The sequence below is a fragment of the Ranitomeya variabilis genome, chromosome 4, assembly GCF_051348905.1.
Source record: "Ranitomeya variabilis isolate aRanVar5 chromosome 4, aRanVar5.hap1, whole genome shotgun sequence".
NCBI lineage: Eukaryota > Metazoa > Chordata > Amphibia > Anura > Dendrobatidae > Ranitomeya > Ranitomeya variabilis.
Window position 1 is genome coordinate 652392360 of NC_135235.1, and position 25655 is coordinate 652418014.

The following is a 25655-nucleotide window of genomic DNA, read 5'->3' on the forward strand; positions in this document are numbered from 1 at the left end:
TGACAGTTTCCTCCCGTACCGGAGACACTGACACACGTAGACCCATAAAAATCAATGCATCTGTTCAGATGTCATTGATTTTGTGCGGACCGTGTGCGGACCGTGTCTCCGTGTGCCAAGCACGGAGACATGTCAGTGTTCGTGGGAGCGCACGGATTACACGGACCCAATAGAGTCAATGGGTCCGTGTAAAACACGCACCTCACACGGACATTCTCCGTCTGGGGTCCGTGTGGCGTGCCGGAGACAGCGCTACAGTAAGCGCTGTCCCCCCCACATGGTGCTGAAGCCGCCATTCATATGTTCCCTGTAGCACCGTTTGCTACAGAGAAAATATGAATGATAGTGTTTAAAATAAAGATCCATGTGTCCGCCGCCCCCCCACCCCCTGTGCGCCCCCCCGCTGGTCAGAAAATACTTATCCGGGTCCCCCGTCGGCAGTCGCTCCTTCCTGGTCTGGCCGCGGCTTCTCTACTGTATGCGGCCGATTACACTCATGAATATGTGGCTCCACCTCCAATAGGGGCGGAGCCGCCTATTCATGAGTGTAAATGAGCGGCCCCACGTGACCGCATACAGTAAGCCCCGGCCAGACCAGGAAGGAGCGACTGCCGACGGGGGATCCGGGTGAGTATTTTCTGACCAGCGGGGGGGGCGCACAGGGGGTGGGGGGGCGGCGGACACATGGATCTTTATTTTAAACACTATTCTTCATATTTTCCCTGCAGCAAACGTTGCTGCAGGGATGATATGAATCGCAGCTTCAGCACCATGCAGAGTGGGTACCACACGCTCCGTGTGGTACCCACTCGCCATACGGGCGGCACACGTGTGCCGCAGGTATGGCCTCCGTGAGTTCCCAGGCACACGGACACGGATAACTCCGGTACCGATTTATTCCGGTACCGGAATTATCTGGACGTGTGGGACAGCCCTAAAACATTTCCCACATTCTAAACATGAAAATGGCTTCTCCCATGTGTGAATTTTCTGATGCTGAACAAAAATTGATTTTTCTGAAAAACTTTTTTGACATTCTAAGCATGAAAATGGCTTCTCCCCTGTGTGAATATTCAGATGTCTAGCAAGATTTTCCTTCCTATTAAAACATTTACCACATTCTGAACATGAAAATGGCTTCTCTCCAGTGTGAATATTCAGATGTGTAGCAAGATTTTTCTTCCGAATAAAACATTTCCCACATTCTGAACATGAAAATGGCTTCTCACCTGTGTGAATTTTCTGATGCTGAGCAAGAGATGATTTGTCAGAAAAACTTTTTTCACATTCCGAGCATGTAAACGGTTTCTCCCCTGTGTGAATTCTCTGATGTTTAGTAAGATCAGATTTCGATATACAACATTTCCCACATTCCGAACATGAAAATGGCTTCTCACCTGTGTGAATTTTCTGATGCTGAGCAAGAGATGATTTGTCAGAAAAACTTTTTTCACATTCCGAGCATGAAAACGGTTTTTCCCCTGTGTGAATTCTCTGATGTTTAGTAAGATCAGATTTCGATATACAACATTTCCCACATTCCGAACATGAAAATGGCTTTTTTCTTTTATGTGCTATTGGATGTTCACCATCCCTTTTGTTATATTTATTTTTCTTAAGAAAGAGTAGAGGTATATCTGGTGTAATTGGATGCTCTTCAAAAGTATCCGGTGTTGTACTAGGATCATTTGCATTAAAATCTGAAAATATCACGTATTTCTCTGAGATCACGGTCCAGTTATCTGCCAAAAAAGATAATTGTATATTTATTTTTTAATAGACATTGAATCATTGCTAAAAAATGATCTTGTGTTGCTCAAGAACTGCTTCCTGCCTCATCCAATGCTTAGACATCCAGCTGCCTCACTTCTCTGCATGACCTAGATTATCTATTAACTCCCTTAATTGTACCAGTCAGCGACTAATTCCTGTTTCCTAGTGAGTTCCTGCATGCCTAACTAAAAAGCATTCCTTGGATCCACTGTCTGTTTCGGCCATCATAGGCTTTCCACAGTTGCACAACCTTGCTGGTAAGCATAAGCATGCCAAAACAACTGACCAATACCATTGAAGGGGTTGTTGGCTTTTAAATTAAATATGTCCATCACTGCATTTGGCTTTAAAAAAAAAAATCTATGGTGGACTCACCTTCCTGCGGTCCACTGGTGAATCTGACACTACTCCCAATGTCTGGTGTCATGGTTCTCAATGGCAAGAGACCGTAGTAAAGCATACAAAAGGACTAGCTCTTGGAAGATGGGAACTCGAGCTGACTGTGAGCTAAACCTACCGCACAACTAACAGTGGCCGGGTAGCGTGCCTACGTTTTATCCCTAGACGCCCAGCGCCAGCCGGAGGACTGACTGACCCTAGCAGAGGAAAATACAGACCTGGCTTACCTCTAGAGAAATTTTCCCCAAAAGGCAGACAGTAGCCCCCACATATATTGTCGGTGATTTTAGAGGAAAATGACATACGAAGTATGAAGATAGGTTTAGCAAATTGAGGTCCGCTTACTAGATAGTAGGAAGACAGAAAAGGGAACTTCACAGTCAGCTGAAAACCCTTTCAAAACACCATCCTGAAATTACTTTAAGACTCTAATATCAACTCATGACACCAGAGTGGCAATTTCAGCTCACAAGAGCTTCCAGCCTCAGAAATATTCAAAAACAGAGCACTGGAACAAAAATGCAAAACAATCTTAGGACTACAAGTCCAACTTAGCTGATAGTAGTCTAGGAGCAGGAACATGCAACAGAAAGGCTTCTGGTAACATTGTTGGCCGGCATAGAAATGACTGAGGAGCAAGGCTAAATAGAAACTCCCACATCCTGATGGAAACAGGTGAACAGAGGAGATGAAGCACACAAGTTCAGTACCACCAGTAACCACCGGGGGAGCCCAGAAACCAAATTCACAACAGTCTGGCATTGGCTGCAGCGCCGACATTACATTGACAGCATTGCAACTAGTCAGCTTACTGATTGGTTGCTGTGCTGTTGACATGATGTCAGCCTGGCAGGCAATGCTAATCCTTGGGAGCAGTGGTGAAGAAGTATCACAATATGCCGGACATACCACACTCCTCTATATTGAAATTGTAATCCCAGAAGGAAAACTTGTGAAGTTATGGAAATCACAGGATGGAAAAACATGTTATATACTTGGAAATGAGTATCAGTATCGAGTGTGAGTGGCTTGTGCAAAAATGCACTTACACGCTTTGGTTGCTATCAATGAGGTTATTAATGATCGTACGAAGAATGTTCTGTGACACTCAATGCACTTGGGCAGGAAAATCCACAAGATCTGCTGCTGCAATTGCCAACCAATGATGAGTTAAATGTCAGAGAAGTCAAGAGACGTTGCAGAACACGAGATCACGTTTAGAACGCGCTGGCAACTCACAGTACTACAAGCAATATGCAGCATGGGGTTGTCATTTGTGTTGGAAAAACAGCTCCTGTGATACTTTGGTGAAATGGCCATACCACTGCAACGCCAAGCTATTAGTGTACCTGGAATAAATATTAGAGGGGTCCAGATACCGTATATCAGGGGTCTCAAAACAGCAGTCCACGGTCCATTTCCTTGTGATCATCCTTGAGATGGTTCTCCTCCTTCATTGGAGTCCAGCTGTGTTTAATTAAACTGATAGAACTTGATTTGGAAAGGCACCTGTCTATATAAAACCTCACAGCTCACAGTGCATGTCAGACCAAATGAGAATCATGAGGTCAAAGGAACTGGCTAAGGAGCTCAGAGACAGAATTGTGGCAAGGCACAGATCTGGCCAAGATTACAAAAGAATTTCTGCAAGACTCAAGGTTCCTAAGAGCACAGTGGCCTCCATAATCCTTCAATGGAAGAAATTTGGAACCACCAGAAGTCTTCCTAGACGTGGCCGTCCAGCCAAACTGAGCAATTGTGGAAGAAGAGCCTTGGAGAGAGAAGTAAAGAAGAACCCCAAGATCACTGTGGCTGAGCTCCAGAGATGCGGTAGGGAGATGGGAGAAAGTTCTACAAAGTCACTGCAGCCCTCCACCAGGCAGAGTGGTCCAACGGAAGCATCTCCTCAGTGCAAGACCTATGAAAGTCCGCATAGAGTTTGCTAAAAAAATACATGAAAGGGGGCGTGGCCTGATGGTGAAGGAGAAAGGACGCACCTCACCAGAGCTCTGGACACTGAATGATCCCTAAGAACTCCAAATAGCCCCAAAGATTCCTAAAAGCCTCTATCATCTGGCAGAAGATATAGCAAGCACCCGGAGAGCAACAAGGGCTCGTTTCCCCAGAGGAGGACCAGCAATACCCCGTGTGGGGACGAAGAAGTGATACAGGAGCCGCCATCTTGAGGGCTCCACAGGCCGGGGGGGCGGTGGTCTGCTGCGGCGCCGAGAAGGTACACAGCACCCCCTTCCTGAGCTACCTCTCCGACGCCCTGATCCCCCGCTCACACCTGTGCGAACTTTCGCTCGCCGGCGCCGGTGCCACTACAAGCCGGCGAGCGCTGCAGCCTCTCGTCTGGAGCGGGTCTGTGTGGCGCGAAACCCCGGCCGCTGCCCCCTGTGGACGGAGTCGGGTGGTGGAAGGATCGCGCTCGCTGGATGAGAATCAGGCGAACTTACTGTGTCCCCCACCTGATCTAGCGACCCTCCGGCTGGGGCAGTGAGACTCTGCAGGCGGAGGGGGGCCTGAGGGGTTCCCGCCATACCCAGCGCCATCTTGTTGCTCCTGCTAGGGACCTCAGAGAACATAAGTGTGCGCCTTACTCCATTTATAGCCGCCTCTCCTCCACAACTCGGCGCTGCACCTGACTTGCTGCAGCCCTTCCTCCACCAGATTCTGAACCAAGCCTACAGAAGACTAATTACATACTTAACACCTTAATGTACAACAAGCGCTCATATGGTATCCAGACTACAGCCCCGTGGTGTCACCAATAATCCCCTGGGACCTATATGTTGACAGCATAATAGCCCCCTTTGCCACTTGGAGAGTCTGTCTTTCTATTTGACTTTTGAGCATCTTACTACTTCAGATTCATTTACATTGAGACAAAGAGGGTGCTTTGGAAGACAAACGTATAGTGACACCTAGTGCTCAATCAAAGAACTGGTGATATATTCTATAATACACAAAAAAGGCTCATCTGGTTAACAGTCGTCTTCACTGATACAAGAGCGACACCTAGTGCCCGTACTGAGCTCTAATTCTGTGCACATTATGAAGGCTACTTAAAATAACCCCCCTCTCAGAGGCGCATGTGCGGTCTTCGGCGGTGACAGTCATGTCTTGCTGATCTCCGCTACCCGACTTATCTATTTAGGCCCTAATTAGCACCTGAACTACACCAAACACACCATAATTGGACCCACTGTTCTCCTAGGCGACCCTCTCCCTGGCGATGCCTAAGAAGGGAGGCGTGACACAACCACCAGGCCGTAACATCGTGGTTCTTCTTCAGACCCCTCTAAGATGGCTGCTGCGACTTCTTTCCCCTCGGCCTCTGCAGGGAGCGCAGGAGATATCATAGACCAGGACGAGACCGGTCCCCACATGGAGACAACGATCTTCACAGCAGCTCTTACCAAATCCTTACAAGAGACTTTCCGGTCAGAGCTTACCACAGCTATGCAGAAGATCTCCTCCCAGATACAGGACATTATGCAGCGTACAGTGGCCCTGGAGGAAAAGATGGATGCTACTGCAGATGCCCTAGAAGAAGATCGTGAAACCCTCAAACTACATGCAGAACGTGTCGCAGAACTGGAACTCCGATGCGAAGACTATGAGAACAGATCACGTCGGGGTAATCTGCGGATTAGGGGACTCCCCGAAAATATTATAGCTCTCAAAGACACTGCTACCGCTCTTTTCACAGCGCTGCTCCCTGACACAGATCAGTCTATGCTACATATCACCAGAATCCATAGAGCCCTGGGCAGGCCGCGCAATAATGATATGCCCAGGGATGTGATCTTAAAACTACATTATGAGGAGGCACGAGATCTAATCCTGAATGCTGCACGTGATAATCCAGACCTACCGGGACTGCCGTCTTCAGTACATATCTATGCGGATATCGCATCAACCACCCTCGCCAGAAGGAGATCCCTCAAACCAGTGACATCAGCTTTGCAGACGGCACAGATTAAATACAGATGGAGCTTCCCCTTTGCTCTCATCTTTACATACAACTCTCAACTATACACCTGCCGTTCACTAGAAGAAGGGAAACAAGCCATGCTTAAAGCTGGGATCCCGATATCTATAGAGACTTCAGCCATGCCACAGAGAAAACCAAGACCGCCAAGAGAATGGCAAAACACCCCCAGAACGAGGAGCCAAAACGCACGGATCGTCTGATATGTCTAGCTTACAAATTTGTCTACCTTGTTTCCTGGGAGGCGGAGTGGGTCGATATTGTTCATCTTGATTGCTCCTGGAGTTGGGAGAAAGGAGACGATAGTTCCTTGCCGTCTCTCCTCTCAGCCTCTCAGACTTAGTAATGAAATACTAATTGTTTATATAGATAATCTATTCTGACTTTATATGCAAGAGGTCCATCAAATTCCTACATCTCTAATCGACCCTATTTCTTCCCTACCTCTCCCCTCTTTGATTCCCCCTGCTTTTCCCCTCTTCCCCCAACAATTTCCTCTCTGCAATTCCCCCCTTCCCCTCTCCCTTTCCCCCTCCTTCCCCTTTTCCCCCCTTCCCCCTCCCCCCTCTCTTCCCCCCATCCCCCCTCCCCCCCTCCTCCTCCTTACTCTTCCTCCTTCCTTCCCTCCCTTTCTCCCTTCCCCCCTTCCTCCCCTCCCCCACACCTCTCCTCCCTCCCCTCCCCCCCACCTTTCCCCTTTTCCCTCTCCCCCCTCCCTCTCACCCCTTCCTTCTTCCCCTCCTTCCTTCTCCTCCCCTTTTTTTTTTTTTTTTCCTCTCTTCTCTCTCCTCCTTCTCTTCTCCCTTTCTTTCTTTACTCCCCTTTACACCTAGCTTTCTATCAAGGGCCTAAATGTCGGGTTTACAACATGCTGCCTAAACATGGCGATACCTGGTACTCCACCTAATATGGTAAACCAGATCGCCATATTTTCCGGATTTGATATCCGTCTGTTCATATTAATTGTTATGTTTGTCCTTGTCTCCACCCAGTCTGTTTCCTTCCTACTGTTTTCCCACAGAGATCATCACTGCACTTACCAATCAACTCAACAACTGCTAATCAGGAACACAATTCTGGACCCTGCTCGAGCCTCTTCATTCTTTAGCGGTAAATATTCACTGAAAAATGTGTAATGTTATTTCTCATAATGTCCGAGGATTCAATTCGCCCATTAAACGTAAGAAAGCCTTCCTTGATTACTCAAAGCACGCACCAGACATTATCTGTCTCCAGGAGACCCATTTTTCCACCTCTTCCCACCCTAAGTATTTTGACGCCAACTATTCACAACACTATATGTCAAGCTGGGATAAAAAATCGAGAGGTGTCGCCACTTTCATTAGAAATAGCTTCCCATTTCAACTCATCAGCACACAGTCAGACCGTGAGGGCAGATTCCTCATTACTCTTGGAACATCACGAAACCAGTCAATTTGCATTGTTAATAGCTATTTACCCGCAGCTTCCCAGAGGTCGGTTTTTCAGCTAATTACATCAAAACTAGCCAGAAAATCCAACACCTAATGAAAGTAAACTGCCTGGTCGATGTATGGAGGGAATTAAATGGTCCTGTAAAGGGTTACACATACTTCTCACCTGCACATCGGTCCTATTCGCGAATAGACCTACACCTAACTACAGCAGGAACGATCCCATCGGTCCTATTCTCCCGTCATATTCCATCATCATGGTCTGATCACCATGTTGTCCTATCAACATTTAAATTCAATGTCACCACCTCTAAATTATTCAAATGGAGACTGAACGAATCCTTACTTACTGACCCTACTACTCTCACTAAAATTAAAGAGGAGTTGGGACTATACTTCCAGACCAATTCCACTGATGACACTTCCCCTGGACTAGTGTGGATGGCACATAAAAAATTTATTACCGGCTCACTAATCAAAATTGCATCTAATAAAAAGAAACAAAGATCTGAATTACAAACACGCTTAGAGACTAAACTTATGAAACTTGAACTTGCTAACCAAGCCACCACTACCCTCTTTTTGATTAAACAAATCAGAGACACTAAGCTACAATTAGATACTATTCTTACAAATAAAACAGAGAGAGCGTTAACATGGACTAAGTCAACTTTTTATAAATACGCAAATAAACCTTCTAACATGTTGGCACGTAGACTCAGAAGCAAAGAATTTTTAAATAATGTCACCTCCATCAAAGATTCCAAAGGCAGAATTTCCGCACACCCGGATATAGTATACGAAACATTCCGAGACTACTATCAGAAACTATATTCCTCCCCACAGACACCCTCACCACAATCCTTATCCTCCTTCCTTGATGAACTGAAAATACCTAAAATCCCCAACTCTGCTGTAGACCAACTCCATACACCAATATCTGAAGACGAAATCTCTGCGGTAATTAAAAACCTAAAGAAAAATAAAGCCCCCGGACCTGATGGCCTCACGGCATTATATTACAAGAAATGTACAAACATCCTCACACCGCACATTAAAAATTACTGTAATGCTCTACTAAATGGCACCCAGATGCCACCTGAATTCTATATAGCTCATGTGACGGTAATCCCAAAACCAAAGAAAGACCATCTCCTTCCCAAGAATTATAGACCTATATCGTTATTAAATGTTGATCTCAAACTCTTTACATCCATCATTACCACTAGACTCAACAAATTTCTACCTACCCTTATTCACCGTGATCAAGTGGGATTCATACCCAATAGACAAGGCCCCGACAACATTAGGAGAAATTTAAATATTATACATTCAGCTAATTATCACAAACAACCCCTGCTATTATTAGCTTTAGATATAGAGAAAGCTTTCGACTCAGTCACAAGGTCCTACCTATTTGAAGTCCTATCCAGATTTGGCATCCCTCGCACCCTTATTTCATGCCTCCAACTACTGTACGACAGCCCTACAGCTTATCTGAAACTCCCGTCAACTAGACCTACTCCTATCAACATACAAAGGGGGACGAGACAGGGCTGCCCACTTTCTCCAGCCCTGTTCGCCATGGCCATGGAGCCACTGGCTGAGGCAATAAGGCTTAACCCGAACATACTTGGGCCTGCAGGATTTGGCGCACAATATAAGGCAAGTTTATTTGCGGATGACTTACTGCTGACTTTGTCCAGTCCACTTACCACTCTCCCAAATTTATTTTCAGTTCTACGTGGATTTGAGTCGATCTCAGGACTCAAAATTAATGTTGACAAATCCGAAGCTCTATTTCTTAACACCACTAAGGACATGCAAACAAATATTATCTCCCAGTTCAAATTTGTAAAAAATGAACATTACATAACTTATCTCGGAGTCAATCTTACCTCTCATAAGTCGACCTTACTCAAATGGAACTACCTCCCGTTAATAAAAAACCTCCGAGCTGACTTAACCAGATGGTCTGCCATGAAGTTGACCTGGTTGGGCAGGTTGCATGCAATTAAAATGGTCTCTCTGCCTAGATTTCTGTACTTATTCCGCTCTCTCCCCATTCCGTTGCCTCATGAGACCTTACACGAAATTCATTCTATGATTTCAAAATTTATTTGGCAGGGGAAAAAACCCAGAATCCGTCAAAAAACTATGTTCATACATAGAAGGCTGGGGGGACTTTCCATGCCTAACTTCACACTGTATTATAAGTCGGCTCAGCTGGCCCAATTGACAAATGCCTGCACTGCCACTCAGGCTCCGAGATGGGTTGACCTGGAATCGTCCCTCTTGCTACCATTTTCCTTGCCTGGCCTTATGTGGTCTACACAAAAACTACCAAAAGGCCTACACATTACAGCACCTTTCGCAGCACATTCCCTGATCCTTTGGAGGAAGGAAAGGTTTAAATTTGAACTCCAATCTAAGTCCGCCCCACTGACCCCCCTCTAACTAGGCTAACTAGACAAGAATTCCTACATAAATACAATCCACCCACTAATGAAACCTTTCGTATCTATCAGGTTTTCCATTTTGCGGAACAGCTTCTACAACATAAAATCCCTTTTCGCGCGACTAGCTTTGAACAGAGGTGTATGGATGACCCACTGGGAAGGGGAACCATTTCTCTGCTATACGGATCTCTCAATGCGGCACATGGAGTTGACAAACTACATTACATGAAACAGTGGGAGGAGGACCTGGGTATCCAATTAACTTTGGAAGATTGGAGGCGATGCTGTGACACAGTTTCCAGAGGTAGTCATCAAACCTCCCTGGCAGAGACATCCATTAAGGTCCTGCACAGAACGTACCTAGTCCCAAGTAAACTCCACACTATATACCCCAACATTTCAGATAAATGTTTTAGAGGATGTGAAAAAAGTGGGAGATATGAAGCATATTTGGTGGGAGTGTCCGATAGCCTCGACCATGTGGCGGGAAGTAAGATTAATAATTGAAAAAATGTATGGCGGGACAATACAACCTGACCCGGCCACATTCCTCTTGGGAGCCAAATACCCAGGATTTTCTAACAAATTCCACAGGCTGATAAGCCAGTTGCTTATGGCCGCTAAGCTGCATATAGCTACCAACTGGAGGACACCATTACTCTCTTTCCAAGCAGTTAGAGATAAAATGAATTAAATCCTCTTATATGAACGTATACACGCGACTAGGGAAGATGTGTGGGAGGCCTTCTACCAAATTTGGAAACCATGGATGGATCTTAACACGAACTTGAATCTTGAACAAAACTTGACTTTATCTATTTGAGACTACATTATCCTGTGAGAGATTTCGATGACACTGGGGTTGAGCCTGCGTTGGGTGGGGTGCGGGGAGGTGGGAGGCGGAACTCACAAAACGGAACAAAGTATAATCTTGTCTTGTAAATATACTGCAGTCTACCACGAAGTAAAGTGCAGAATCTCTTTTTCCTCCCCATTTTCCCTCTTTTATGTCTCCCCATGTTCTTGTCTCGTCATATCTGTATCTTTGAATTTGAGTTAATGTATGTATGGTTTTTTCTCTTTGTTTGGTTTGAAACCTACTGAACTCCCTTGTAAGGGAATCTGTTGTTTAATTGATATGTTATTGAAAATAAAAATTATTGAAACTAAAAAAATACATGAAAGACTCCCAGCCTATGAGAAATAAGATTACCAAATGGCTGCAATGAAACAAAGAGTGAAAAATGTAAAGGAGTCTGAATACTTTCCCTACCCACTGTATATCAATCAGTACTTTGTGGGCCCATTATACTATATATGGGGGATTATATGCGAGAGGCCATCATACTATATATAGGAGATTATATGTGTGGGGCCATCATACTATATATGGGGGATTACAGGTGGAACCATCATACTATAAAGAATTGTCAACTGATCTATGGGAAAAGGTAGATGAACTGTATAAAACAGGAAAGGCATACAAAAAGATATCCAAGGAATTGATAATGCCAGTCAGCAGCATTCCATTCAAACTGTGATTAACAAATGGAAAATCAGGGGCTCTGTAAAAACAAAACCACGGTCAGGTAGATCAACAAAAATGTTGTCCACAACTGCCAGCAAAATTGTTCAGGATGCAGAGAAAAACCCACAAAGAACATCATATCACCATGCAAGAGGTATAAGGTACCATGAAAAACCATTCACCCAAAGTGTACCAATCTTTTTCAAATGATCAAATAAAAGATAACTTTTAATATTATGATTAAGAACAAAATTTCTTTGGCCAAAATGACTCACAAGACAACACAAAGCACAACTTATTTTGTCTGTAAACATCAGAGGGAGGGGGAAAAAAATCACCTTATTATTACACTACTGTCTCCCTGCCTGACTGCAGACGTTGGCACCCTAGAAACTGCGCAGTGGTGCCCCCGCTCTTCAGCGGCTATCCCTCCCTCTCCCTAGAAAATCTAAAATAGATAATAGGGTGCAGGAAAAAAGAGTAAGGTACCATATGATCAATTCATACCTTGCCCCAATTCTGATATATTATATGGTACATGCACTATATCAGATAAGGCAACTAGTGATGAGCGAGTAGCATTGTTGCTCGGGTCTCCCCGAGCACGCTCGGGTGATCTCTGAGTATTTTGATGTGCTCGGAGATTTAGTTTTTGTCACCTCAGCTGCATGATTTACGGCTTCTGGACAGCCTGAAAACATGTGGGAATTCCCTAACAGACATTCCTCACATGTATTTAGCCTTTCTAGGAGCCGTAAATCGTGCAACTGAGGCGATGAAAACTAATTCTCCGAGCACTAACAAATGCTAAGAGACCACCCAAGCATGCTCGGGGAGACAAGAGCAACGAGCATACTCACTCATCACTAAAGGCAACTACTAAAATTTTTTTCTTTATTTCGATCCAACTTAAGGTTCCTTTTTCCAATATGGTACCCCACCTTATAGTATTAGGTATAACTCCTTACACAGGGGAACAGACAAAAAAAAGAAACCCTTTTTTGTAAGGGTTTACATGGAGATGGACCAAAAGAAGGGGAGTTACCCATTCAATAAAGGGCCAAATCCCATAACATATTTATATTAGGTACATCCGTACTCTGCAAATAAGAGATCATATAGGCGTATATGATATTACACACGATCGCAACACACAACAAATTCTTTTCAAAAGTGGCTTCAGGAACCAAGATCAAATTATGTGGCTCCAAAATTTTTTATAGGTGAATTTAATAGTGCATACGGTCTCACACAAAAATATTCAAAAATAGAACTTCAGGGACCAGCATTGTACACATATTATAAAGTGCTCCCATGCATTATCATTATCCAATAACTGATATAGTATTGCACAAGGTCACACACACACAGATACTATAAATAGAGTTTCAGGAACTAGCATCAATCACATATGGTATGGTTCCCAAGGTGCTCTTGTGCTTTATTATCATTAAACACGCCACTATTAAACATTTCCATAAATCAGCCACTAATATCGCTGATGTTTTGAGGATGTATGAGCTACAAAGGCACAGGAAACTTGGTCAAAGTTGAAGGAAAGATGAATGCAGCATGTTATTAGCAAATATTGGAGGCAAATTTGCAATCATCAGCCTGGAAGCTGCGCATGGGACGTACTTAGGCCAAGTCCACCTGTCATTGGCTAAAGCAGAAAAAAGTGAAGCTTCTGGAGTAGCCATCTCAGTCTCCTGACCTCAACATCATTGAGCCACTCTGGGAAGATCTCAAGCGCGCAGTTCATGCTAGACAGCCCAGGAACTTACAGGAACTGGAGTGTTTTTGCCAAAAAGATTGGGCAGCTTTACCATCTGATAAAATAAAGAACCTCATCCACAACTACCACAAAATACTTCAAGCTGTCATTGATGTTAGAGGGGCAATACAAAGTATTAAGAAATGGGGTATGTGAACATTTAATCAGGGTCATTTGGATGTTTTGGGTTGTCACTATGATTTAACAAGAGAAAACATAGTAATTTGACAATTAATGGCTTCACTCAACCACTAACCATGAGTGGAGAAAAGTTTTAGTGTTATCATTCATATTCTCTTTAAAAAGGCCAAGAAAGCAAAAATTCTGCCGGGGGATGTAAACTTTTGACCACAACTGTATATCGATGGGAAGGATTTGGTTTTACTTGTTTTTAATCTTGGAGCTATATGGTGTTTAATAAAATATAATTGCTTTTGTACTGTTAAGTGTGCACTTTTTTCTGCATTGCTTTTTTCTCTTGATAGTATTGAAAGGGTTAGGCCGGGGTCACACTAGCTTATTGCATCCGATGCGAGATGCTAATGACCCTCAGCTCCTGCTCTGCTGCGAGTGGGAGCCGAGTGTCATGCGTCTGTGCTCCGAGCCTCTCATAGAGAGCGGATCGGAGCACAGCTGCGGATGATATCCGAGTGATGTGCGTTGTCTCACTCGCACCCATAGGCTTATATGGGTGCTAGTGAGCAGAGAGTCGGCCGAGTGTCCGTGACAATCGCAGCATGCTGCGATTGTCTCGGACCGAGGAAAACGGCAGACAAAAAAAATCGGCTGCTGGGAGCTGCCCCATAGTTTAACATTGGTCCGAGTGCAATGCGATTTTTTTATCGAATTGCACTCTTCCATTTTAGTCGCCAGTGTGACCCCGGCCTTAACAATCCCTCAGGAGGAGGAGGAGAATGGAAAGGAATCCTTCTAAGGCTACGTTCACATTTGCGTTGTGTGCCGCTGCGTCGGCGACGCAACTCACAACGCAACAACGCAAACAAAACGCAAAAACGCAACAAAACGCACGCTAAAACGCTGCGTTTTGCGACGCATGCGTCCTTTTTCGCCGAAAGTTGGACGCAAAAAAAATGCAACTTGCTGCGTTCTCTGCGCCCAACGCTTGCGGCCAAAAAAAACGCATGCGTCGCACAACGCAGCACAACGCATGTCCATGCGCCCCCATGTTAAATATACGGGCGCATGACGCATGCGGCGACGCTGCGGCACTTTCCCCGCAGACGAAGCCACAGGCGAAACGCGCGTCCTGGTTGGGTCACCGCCATTACTCACAGGTAATCGATTTTTCACATTTATATACCTTATTCCAATATATCAGACCTTTTTTAAGGCATCAGAGCCCTTATCCCGTCATTCATTCCTTTGAAACCATTATGGTCAGACAGACAGTGGCAAAAGGTTTAGACTTTTAGTGCATTAGTGCAATTTACCGTATTTTACGCTTTGTAAGACGCACTTTATTTCCCCCAAATTTGGGGGGGAAATGTGGGTGCGTCTAACAAAGCGGATATACCGCTTACCATTACAGGCTGGGATGAGGGGGTGTCCGCCGCTGCTACCGCCCGCCGCCGCTGTCGCCCGCCGCCGCTGTCACCCGCCGCCACTGCCGGGGTTGTCCGCTGCTGCCCCGGGTGATGCTGGAGGCTCCGGTGCTGCGGGGGGCTCTGGCGACATTTTGTGAAAGACCAGAGCCCCCCGGCAGTTCGTCCATGCGTTCTAGTATGACTAACTCCTGGAAAATGGCCGCCGGAATCTCGGGAGATGAGATTTCAGCACTGAGATCTTATCTCTCGAGATTCCGGCGGCCATTTTCCCGGAGTCAGTCATACAGGAACGCATGGACGAACTGCTGGGGGCTCTGGTCTTTCACAAAATGTTGCCAGAGCCCCCCGCAGCACCGGAGACAGCCCTGCAGCACCACAGCCCCCTGCAGCACCAGAGCCCCCTGCAGCACCAGAGCCCCCTGCAGCACCAGAGCCCCCTGCAGCACCCCTCATCCCAGCCTGCAGCACAGCAGCCCCCATGCAGCACCGAAGCCCCCCTGCAGACCCCATCATCCCAGCCTGCAGCAATGCTCCACTCCTGCCTCCAGCAACGACCCTGGGACCCTGATCCACCGCAGCCACAACCCCTGGTAAGCAATAAGACGCATGGATTATAAGAAGCCCCCTCAATTTATTAAAAAAAGTTTTTTCCTATTTTTCTCCTCAAAATTTGGGGTGCGTCTTATAATCCGGAGCGTCTTACAAAGCGAAAAATACGGTATATTATGTTATAAGACACATTATGGAATAGGTGTAATATTTGGTGAATAATATCTATACTCACCTTTAAGGGATATACATATTTTTTGACATTCATGTCATTTAATCATTGCCTGTGTGGTATTTGGCGGTGTTTTTTCTGTGCAGTTTTATCCCCAATTTTTTACTTGTTCATTGATAATAATAAAAAAATATATATGTTGTTTGAAAGATATATCTAAATAAAGGAAATTTGTTTTATATATTTCATGGCTAAATGTTTCCATTCTCCTAAATTGGATGTGTGTTGTTGTTTTTGAAGCATGCCATATTACTAGGCGGTGATTTTTGGTCTTTTTTTAAGTACTTGGGTAATCATTTAGTTAATTTGTGTTGCAAATCTGTAGTTTTGAATATATGATGTGAAATGTTTTTATGTGCAATATAATCATTATAATTTGTTATAACTAACGACAGTTAGTTACTATGCTCGGGCAACACTGGGCTATTCAGCTAATTATTAATAATCCCCTTCCACTGATGACGAGGTGCCCCGCCAGTCTCCATGCCTTCTCTTTCGGATGAACTCCTGATCGATTTAGCCAATCACTATCCACCGCCGAGACTAATCCTTTCCTGCTGTGGATGGAGTTAGGCTGGAGCGATCACATGACCAAACGGTCAGAGCAGATTATACAGAGATCGGCCCTATATTTTTCTTAGTGGTAAAACTGTATTACTTTAGTTCTGGCCTGTGAAATGTTGTAGCTAAAATGCTTTAATAGAAAAAGCACTAAATCCTTTGTTCAGTAAAAATGCACATCAAAAAGTATTGAGAGACCAAGCCCTAAAAAATGAAACATAGAATTCTACAGGAAGGATAATCTGTGAATAATCTGCATTTAGTGATTACTACTCACCTTTGCTGTTATCTGCAGGAATCACCTCATTACACCACTCATCACCCCTCACATAGGTCTCTTTAGTATTAACATGGGTCAGATCTTTACCCTGAAACAAATATTGTAAAAGTCACAGACAGATGGAGAAGTCCTGTCTACGATCAGCTCTAATCCTGCCATCTCCACCATTCTCATTACACAAGTATAAAAGAAATAATACTGGTGGATAAAAAAAACCTGAGCACAAGACCTTCACAGCCAACTACACATCATAGAGAAGATCTCATGGCAACTTCTTTCTACCAACCTGATGATCATGAGGAATACTGAGATTTTCTTCTTTACAGTCCTGTGGAAGAAGAGGACGGGGACATCTCTCTAGTGTTGTCCTCCTACTGGTTAGAACTGGAGGAAACACATACAGGGACTGAGTTCATTTTTACATCCAGATAATTATATGCCGTGTGCATTTAGTCCTATCTATTACCTGGTGATGTGAGGGGTCGGGGAACCTCCATCATGACATCCTTGTACAGATCTTTGTGTCCTTCTAGGTACTCCCACTCCTCCATGGAGAAATAGACAGCAACATCCTGACACCTTATAGGAACCTGACACATACAATGATACCGTCATCCCCCCAATCCCTTCATAGTGTTAGTGTATTATGTCCCAGCATTCCCAGCAGTGTCACCTCTCCAGTCAGCAGCTCAGTCATCTTGTAGGTAAGTTCTAGGATCTTCTGATCATTGATGTCCTCATGTATCAGGGGGTGAGGTGGAGGCCCCGTGAGTGGGCTCAGGGTTCTTCCCCACCACTCAGACATAAAGGCCTGACAGCGCTCACTAATGGCCTTCTTCACTACTGTGTAATCCTGGTTATGGAGAGACACATTCATTAATCTCACTGCAGACATTTCCAGAGTCCTCACCTCTCCAGATCTGTCCGTTATTCCTGTAGATAAGAATGATGTAATGTGACGTCATCAGAATCACTCACCTCTCCAGTAAGCTGGAAAAGGATCTCTAGGGTGAGATGTAATATCCTCTCCGCCATATTGTCACTGCTCCTATCCATCCTTGACGGGTCAAGCAGGAAAATTCTCTTACATAGAAGATCTCCACTGAGAGGATCTGATATTGCAGGGACCTGAATGGGAAAAAGGTCAAACATCATAGCGAATCTATTAAAAATGTTAAGAAGAAATCTTCTTCACATCACATCTTCATAGTGACAGCATCTACCTGATGATACTGAGGAATATAGGAATTTTCTTCTTTACAATCCTGTGGAAAACGAGGACAGGGACATCTCTCTGGTGTTGTCCTCCTACTGGATAGAACTGGAGGAAACACATACAGGGACTGAATTCATTCTTTACATACAGATAATTTTAGGCCGTGTGTATTTAGTCCTATTACCTGGTGATGTGAGGGGCTTGAGAACCTCCTTTATGACGTTCTTGTACAGATCTTTGTGTCCTTCTAAATACTCCCACTCCTCCATGGAGAAATAGACGGTGACATCCTGACACCTTATAGGAACCTGACAAATACAATTATACCATCATCCCATCAATCCCTTCATACCGTTACAGAATAATGTCCCAGCATTCCCCGCAGTGTCACCTCTCCAGTCAGCAGCTCAATCATCCTGTAGGTGAGTTCTACGATCTTCTGGTCATTGACGTCCTCATGTATCAGGGGGTGAGATAGAGTCACCGTGATTGGGCTCAGGGGTCTTCCCCATCCCTCAGACACAGGGGCCTGACAGCGCTCACTAGAGGTCTTCTTCACTACTGTATAATCCTGGTTATGGAGAGACACATTAATAAATATCACTACAGACATTTCCAGAGTCCTCACCTCTCCAGTTCAGTCCATCTGTTAGTCCCATAGATAAGAATGATGTAATGTGACATCATCCGAATCTCTCACCTCTCCAGTAAACTGGAAGAGCATCTCTAGGGTGAGGTGTAATATCCTTTCCGCCATCTTCATCCTGTCGCTATCCATCCTTGATGGGTTAATCAGAAAGTTTCTCTTATACAGAAGATCTCCACTGAGAGGATCCGATATTGCAGGGAACTAAATGTAAAGAAGATGAGCTGATGTAACATCATAAAGAATCTATCCCATATTTCATGAAGACATATTCTCCATGTCACATCTTCATGGTGGCAGCATATTGGCACATGATCTCCATAAACCATCATGTAACAGAACAGTTACAGCTCAGACATACTGGCATCCATTATCGTTATTACAGTGATGTAAACAGACTGAAGGAAACAATGGACGCCTGAGTGATGGAGTTGAAATATGTCATAAAGATGGAGTGTGGCCTGAACTCATTGTGTTTTGTGTCCTTTCCCCAGAATCTGCCATCTACACGGATAATGGTGCAGATTACTACTACAGGAGACGTTCTGGTCACAGGGACTCTGGAAATACAAAGTGCAATGACACTGGGAGGGTCCCGGGGAGCGACCATGAGGGGGATTTACAGGAGTCATAAATTATAACGGCCGCAATTATAAGAGAGTCTTCTACAGGGAACGTGTGCGCTTATCTCTATTCATCATCTACGGGATGGAGGAGAAACGAGCGCGGCTCTAACTGGTGACAATGCAGGAAGACGATGAGAGAATCGCTGACGTTTTCTACCCTCAACGTGACAGGTTCCCTTATATGAAGCCCAGAATGACAAATACAAATGTTATAGCGCCTGTGTGGCACCCCAGAAGTTTGGGTACCACAGTGGTGCTGCCTTGCTCTAGGGAAGAGTAGGGCCATGCCTGGAGACAAGTGGTATCCCTTTGGCAGGAAAATCTTACACACAACATATTCGAACTCCAGGCCAGAAGGGGGAGCTCAAAACCCTGTATTAGGGGAACTTCCCTGATATCCCTCCGGGTCTGGGGGAGGAGTGAGTTCAGTCTGGAGCAGACAGTGAATGAAGAGGAGTGATTAGGAGCTCAGGGAGGCAGCGATTGGGCCTCCTGTGAGCCAGAGCGCAGAAACCGGCACCGGGAGCCTGATATTGTGGATAACTGCAAGGTCCACAGTAGAACCGGAGGGCATAGGACTGTATGTTAATTGCCCATACCATACCTGAGGTAAAGCAGCAGATAGAGCCTGGAGTCACCATGTCAGAGACCCCCAAGAGAACAGCTCAAGCTGCCTGCCGTGCAGGTACTGTCCCAGGACAGGAGAGAGAAAGGGGTACCTTGCCAGCAAACTACAGGTAACAAGGGACCAGAAAATCAGCGCATAGAGGAAGGCTGCCAACCTGATCTGCCACGGGAGATTACTACTTGTTTTCAGGCTGCCCGGACTCCTTCTGCACCTGTTGCCGGTACCCTGGACTGAGGCCTGCTACCATCAGTAAACCAGGTAAAGACTGCAACTCTGTGTCATCCATTATTTACCGGCAACTGTTGTGAATTCCGTTCTCGGGCTCCCTCCTGTGGTCGTGAATGGTACTTTGGTGAGTTCTGTCCTTGGACACCCTCTGGTGGCTTTGAGTGGAACTGCTGATCTTTGAGGTTGGCTTTCTCAGCTGCCCTCGTTTATTGCTTCTGCTCGCTTCCCTATTTAACTCTGCCCAGGTCGTTAGTCCATGCCAGCTGTCAATGTCTCAGTACTGGTTCAGATCTCTCTTGGAATTCTCAGATGACCTGACTACTCCAGCAGAAGCTTAGTCCTTGCTAGTCATTTGCTGTTCATTGGTTTTTTTGAATATATTTTTCAGTACATGCTATGTTTCAGTCCAGCCTGCTATTATGATATTTCCTTGCTAGCTGGAAGCTCTGGGGGTGCAGAGCTGCACCTCCACACCGTGAGTCGGTGTGGAGGTCTTTTTGCACACTCTGCGTGGTTTTTGTAGTTTTTTATACTGACCGCATAGTTCCCTTTCCTATCCTCTGTCTTTCTAGAGAAGATTCGGCCTCCTTTGCTAAAATCTGTTTCATTCCTGTGTTTGTCACTTCCCTCTTAACTCACAGTTAATATTTGTGGGGGGCTACCATTACTTTGGGGAATTTCTCTGAGGCAAGGTAGGCTACTATTTCTATCTTTAGGGGTAGTTAGCTCTTAGGCTGTGAAGAGGCGTCTAGGGAGAGTTAGGTACGCTCCACGGCTATTTCTAGTGTGTGTGATAGGATTAGGGATTGCGGTCAGTAGAGTTGCCACTTCCTCAGAGCTTGTCCCAGGTTTTCTGTTTTAACCATCAGGTCACTTCGGGTGCTCCTAACCACCAGGTCATAACAGTACAGCTGGCCAGCAAAGTGTTAATGCATCTCAAAAGAGGGATAAGAGAAGTTCTGAGTCAATTTTTTTTTCTTTGCAGCTTGTTTTGTCTTTCTTTTCCCCTTAACCTCTGGGTGGTTCAGGACTCAGGTGTAGATATGGATATTCAAGGTTTGTCCTCTTGTGTGGATCAACTCACTGCTAGGGTACAGAGTATTCAAGATTACAGGTCCTTCTCAAAAAATTAGCATATAGTGTTAAATTTCATTATTTACCATAATATAATGATTACAATTAAACTTTCATATATTATAGATTCATTATCCACCAACTGAAATTTGTCAGGTCTTTTATTGTTTTAATACTGATGATTTTGGCCTACAACTCCTGATAACCCAAAAAACCTGTCTCAATAAATTAGCATATCAAGAAAAGGTTCTCTAAACGACCTATTACCCTAATCTTCTGAATCAACTAATTAACTCTAAACACATGCAAAAGATACCTGAGGCTTTTAAAAACTCCCTGCCTGGTTCATTACTCAAAACCCCCATCATGGGTAAGACTAGCGACCTGACAGATGTCAAGAAGGCCATCATTGACACCCTCAAGCAAGAGGGTAAGACCCAGAAAGAAATTTCTCAACAAATAGGCTGTTCCCAGAGTGCTGTATCAAGGCACCTCAATGGTAAGTCTGTTGGAAGGAAACAATGTGGCAGAAAACGCTGTACAACGAGAAGAGGTGACCGGACCCTGAGGAAGATTGTGGAGAAGGACCGATTCCAGACCTTGGGGAACCTGAGGAAGCAGTGGACTGAGTCTGGTGTGGAAACATCCAGAGCCACCGTGCACAGGCGTGTGCAGGAAATGGGCTACAGGTCCCGCATTCCCCAGGTAAAGCCACTTTTGAACCATAAACAGCGGCAGAAGCACCTGACCTGGGCTACAGAGAAGCAGCACTGGACTGCTGCTAAGTGGTCCCAAGTACTTTTTTCTGATGAAAGCAAATTTTGCATGTCATTCGGAAATCAAGGTGCCAGAGTCTGGAGGAAGACTGGGGAGAAGGAAATGCCAAAATGCCTGAAGTCCAGTGTCAAGTACCCACAGTCAGTGATGGTGTGGGGTGCCATGTCAGCTGCTGGTGTTGGTCCACTGTGTTTCATCAAGGGCAGGGTCAATGCAGCTAGCTATCAGGAGATTTTGGAGCACTTCATGCTTCCATCGGCTGAAATGCTTTATGGAGATGAAGATTTCATTTTTCAGCACGACCTGGCACCTGCTCACAGTGCCAAAACCACTGGTAAATGGTTTACTGACCATGGTATTACTGTGCTCAATTGGCCTGCCAACTCTCCTGACCTGAACCCCATAGAGAATCTGTGGGATATTGTGAAGAGAAAGTTGAGAGACGCAAGACCCAACACTCTGGATGAGCTTAAGGCCGCTATTGAAGCATCCTGGGCCTCCATAACATCTCAGCAGTGTCACAGGCTGATTGCCTCCATGCCACGCCGCATTGAAGCAGTCATTTCTGCCAAAGGATTCCCGACCAAGTATTGAGTGCATAACTGAACATTATTATTTGATGGTTTTTTTGTTTGTTATTAAAAAACACTTTTATTTGATTGGACGGGTGAAATATGCTAATTTATTGAGACAGGTTTTTTGGGTTATCAGGAGTTGTATGCCAAAATCATCAGTATTAAAACAATAAAAGACCTGACAAATTTCAGTTGGTGGATAATGAATCTATAATATATGAAAGTTTAATTGTAATCATTACATTATGGTAAATAATGAAATTTAACACTATATGCTAATTTTTTGAGAAGGACCTGTATGTAGTTCAGAATCCGATGTTAGAGCCTAGAATTCCAATTCCTGATTTGTTTTCTGGGGATAGATCTAAATTTTTGAATTTCAAAAATAATTGCAGACTGTTTCTTGCTCTGAAACCCCGCTCCTCTGGTGATCCCATTCAGCAAGTAAAGATTATTATTTCTTTGTTGCGTGGTGACCCGCAAGACTGGGCATTCTCCCTTGAGCCAGGAAATCCTGCATTGCTTAATGTGGATGCATTTTTTCTAGCGCTTGGATTGCTTTATGACGAACCTAATTCTGTGGATCAGGCAGAAAAGATCTTGCTGACTCTTTGTCAGGGTCAGGATGAGGCAGAAGTATATTGCCAGAAGTTTAGAAAGTGGTCTGTGCTTACTCAATGGAATGAGTGTGCCCTGGCAGCAATTTTCAGAAAGGGTCTTTCTGAAGCCCTTAAGGATGTTATGGTGGGGTTCCCCACGCCTGCTGGTCTGAATGAGTCAATGTCTTTGGCCATTCAGATTGATCGGCGTTTGCGCGAGCGCAAAGTTGTGCACCATTTGGCGGTGTCCTCTGAGCGGAGGCCTGAGCCTATGCAATGTGATAGGACTTTGACCAGAGCTGAACGTCAAGAACACAGACGTCAGAATGGGCTGTGTTTTTACTGTGGTGACTCCTCTCATGCTATCTCTGATTGTCCTAAGCGCACTAAGAGGTTCGCTAGGTCTGTCACCATTAGTACTTTGCAGCCTAAATTTCTCTTATCTGTTACCCTGATTTGCTCACTGTCGTCCTACTCTGTTATGGCATTTGTGGATTCAGGCGCTGCCCTGAACTTGATGGGACTTGGAGTTTGCCAGCCGCTGTGGTTTTTCCTTGGAGCCTTTGCAGAGTCCTATTCCCTTAAGGGGGATTGATGCTACGCCATTGGCCAAGAATAAACCTCAGTACTGGACTCAGCTGACCATGTACATGGCTCCCGCACATCAGGAAAATATCCGCTTTTTGGTGTTGCATAATTTGCATGATGTTGTCGTGTTGGGTTTGCCATGGTTACAGGTTCATAATCCAGTACTGGATTGGAAATCAATGTCTGTGTCTAGTTGGGGTTGTCAAGGGATACATGGTGATGTTCCTTTGATGTCAATTTCTTCTTCCACTCCTTCTGAAGTCCCTGAGTTTTTGTCGGATTACCAGGATGTATTTGATGAGCCCAAGTCCAGTGCCCTACCTCCTCATAGGGACTGTGATTGCGCTATTAATTTGATTCCTGGTAGTAAGTTCCCTAAGGGCCGACTGTTCAATTTATCTGTGCCAGAACATGCTGCTATGCGGAGTTATGTAAAGGAGTCCTTGGAGAAAGGGCATTGTCATGAATCCCCAATGGCTAGGGATAGCACAGGATAAGCAAAGTATAATAAATATCGGACGAGCTCTAGGGTGATGGAACCTGGGCTGACCGCTGCCCTACGCCTGACAAACGCAACTAGAGATAGCCAGGGAGCGTGCCTACGTTGGTTCTAGACGCCACGCACCAGCCTAAGAGCTAACTAGTACTGCAGAGAAAACAAAGACCTCACTTGCCTCCAGAGGAATTAACCCCAAAGATATAGTTGCCCCCCACATGTATTGACGGTGAAATGAGAGGAAGGCACATACATAGAGATGATGTATATAGCTTTAGCAAATAGAGGCCCGCTGAAAACTAGAAAGCAGAATGACACAAAAGGGGACTGAGCGGTCAGCAAAAAACCCTAATCAAAAAACCATCCTGAGATTACAAGAACCCATGTGCCAACTCATGGCACATGGGGAGAACCTCAGTCCACAAGAGCAACCAGCTAACAAAGAGACATTCTAAGCAAGCTGGACAAAAAACCAAACAACTGAAAATCAGCACTTAGCTTATCCTGAAAGATCTGGGAGCAGGTAGGCAGGAACCAAACAGAGCACATCTGAACACATTGATAGCCGGCAAGGGAAATGACAGAGAGGCCAGGTAAAATAGGAAACACCCAGCCTCTGATGGACAGATGGAAACCAAAGGCCGCAACCCACCAAAGTCACCCAGTACCAGCAGTAACCACCAGAGGGAGCCCGCAAACAGAATCCACAACAGTACCCCCCCCTTGAGGAGGGGTCACCGAACCCTCACGAGAACCCCCAGGGCGATCAGGGTGAGCTCTATGGAAAGCGCGGACCAAATCAGTCGCATGAACATCAGAGGCGACCACCCAGGAATTGTCCTCCTGACCATAACCCTTCCACTTAACCAAATACTGGAGTTTGCGTCTGGAAACACGAGAATCCAAGATCTTTTCAACAACATACTCCAATTCTCCCTCCACCAGCACCGGAGCAGGAGGCTCGACCGAAGGAACAACAGGCACCTCATACCTCCGCAACAACGACCGATGGAACACATTATGAATAGCGAACGATGCTGGGAGATCCAAACGGAAAGATACAGGGTTAAGAATCTCCGAGATCCTATAAGGACCGATTAACCGAGGCTTGAACTTAGGAGAAGAGACCTTCATAGGGACAAAACGAGAAGACAACCACACCAAGTCCCCAACAAGAAGTCGGGGACCCACGCGGCGACGGCGATTAGCAAACTGCTGAGTCTTCTCCTGAGATATCTTCAAATTGTCCACCACCTGATTCCAAATGTGATGTAGCCTGTCCACCACCACGTCCACTCCAGGACAATCCGAAGACTCCACCTGACCAGAGGAAAAACGAGGATGAAACCCCGAATTACAAAAAAAAGGAGAGACCAACGTGGCCGAACTAGCCCGATTATTAAGAGCAAATTCGGCCAGTGGCAAAAAAGCAACCCAGTCATCCTGATCAGCAGAAACAAAACACCTCAAATAAGTTTCCAAGGTCTGATTAGTTCGCTCCGTCTGGCCATTCGTCTGAGGATGGAATGCAGACGAGAAAGACAAATCAATGCCCATCTTGGCACAAAACGTCCGCCAAAATCTAGACACAAACTGGGATCCCCTGTCAGAAACGATATTCTCCGGAATCCCATGCAAACGAACCACGTTCT

General features: G+C 45.2%; 1 protein-coding gene across 1 annotated transcript; it reads right to left on the minus strand.

The window, feature by feature from the left end:
* Nucleotides 1-771: 771 nt before the first annotated feature.
* On the minus strand, nt 772-18612 carry LOC143766196 (uncharacterized). Its single transcript, XM_077253683.1, has 10 exons — nt 18467-18612; nt 18158-18337; nt 17951-18074; nt 17774-17871; nt 17529-17678; nt 17224-17403; nt 17017-17140; nt 16837-16934; nt 16548-16638; nt 772-1742 (listed from the first exon to the last, which is right to left on the minus strand). The coding sequence occupies exons 1-10, from the start codon at nt 18542-18544 to the stop codon at nt 895-897; spliced, it is 1971 nt and encodes a 656-aa protein (XP_077109798.1). The 5' UTR covers nt 18545-18612; the 3' UTR covers nt 772-894.
* Between the last annotated feature and the right edge of the window lie 7043 nt (nt 18613-25655).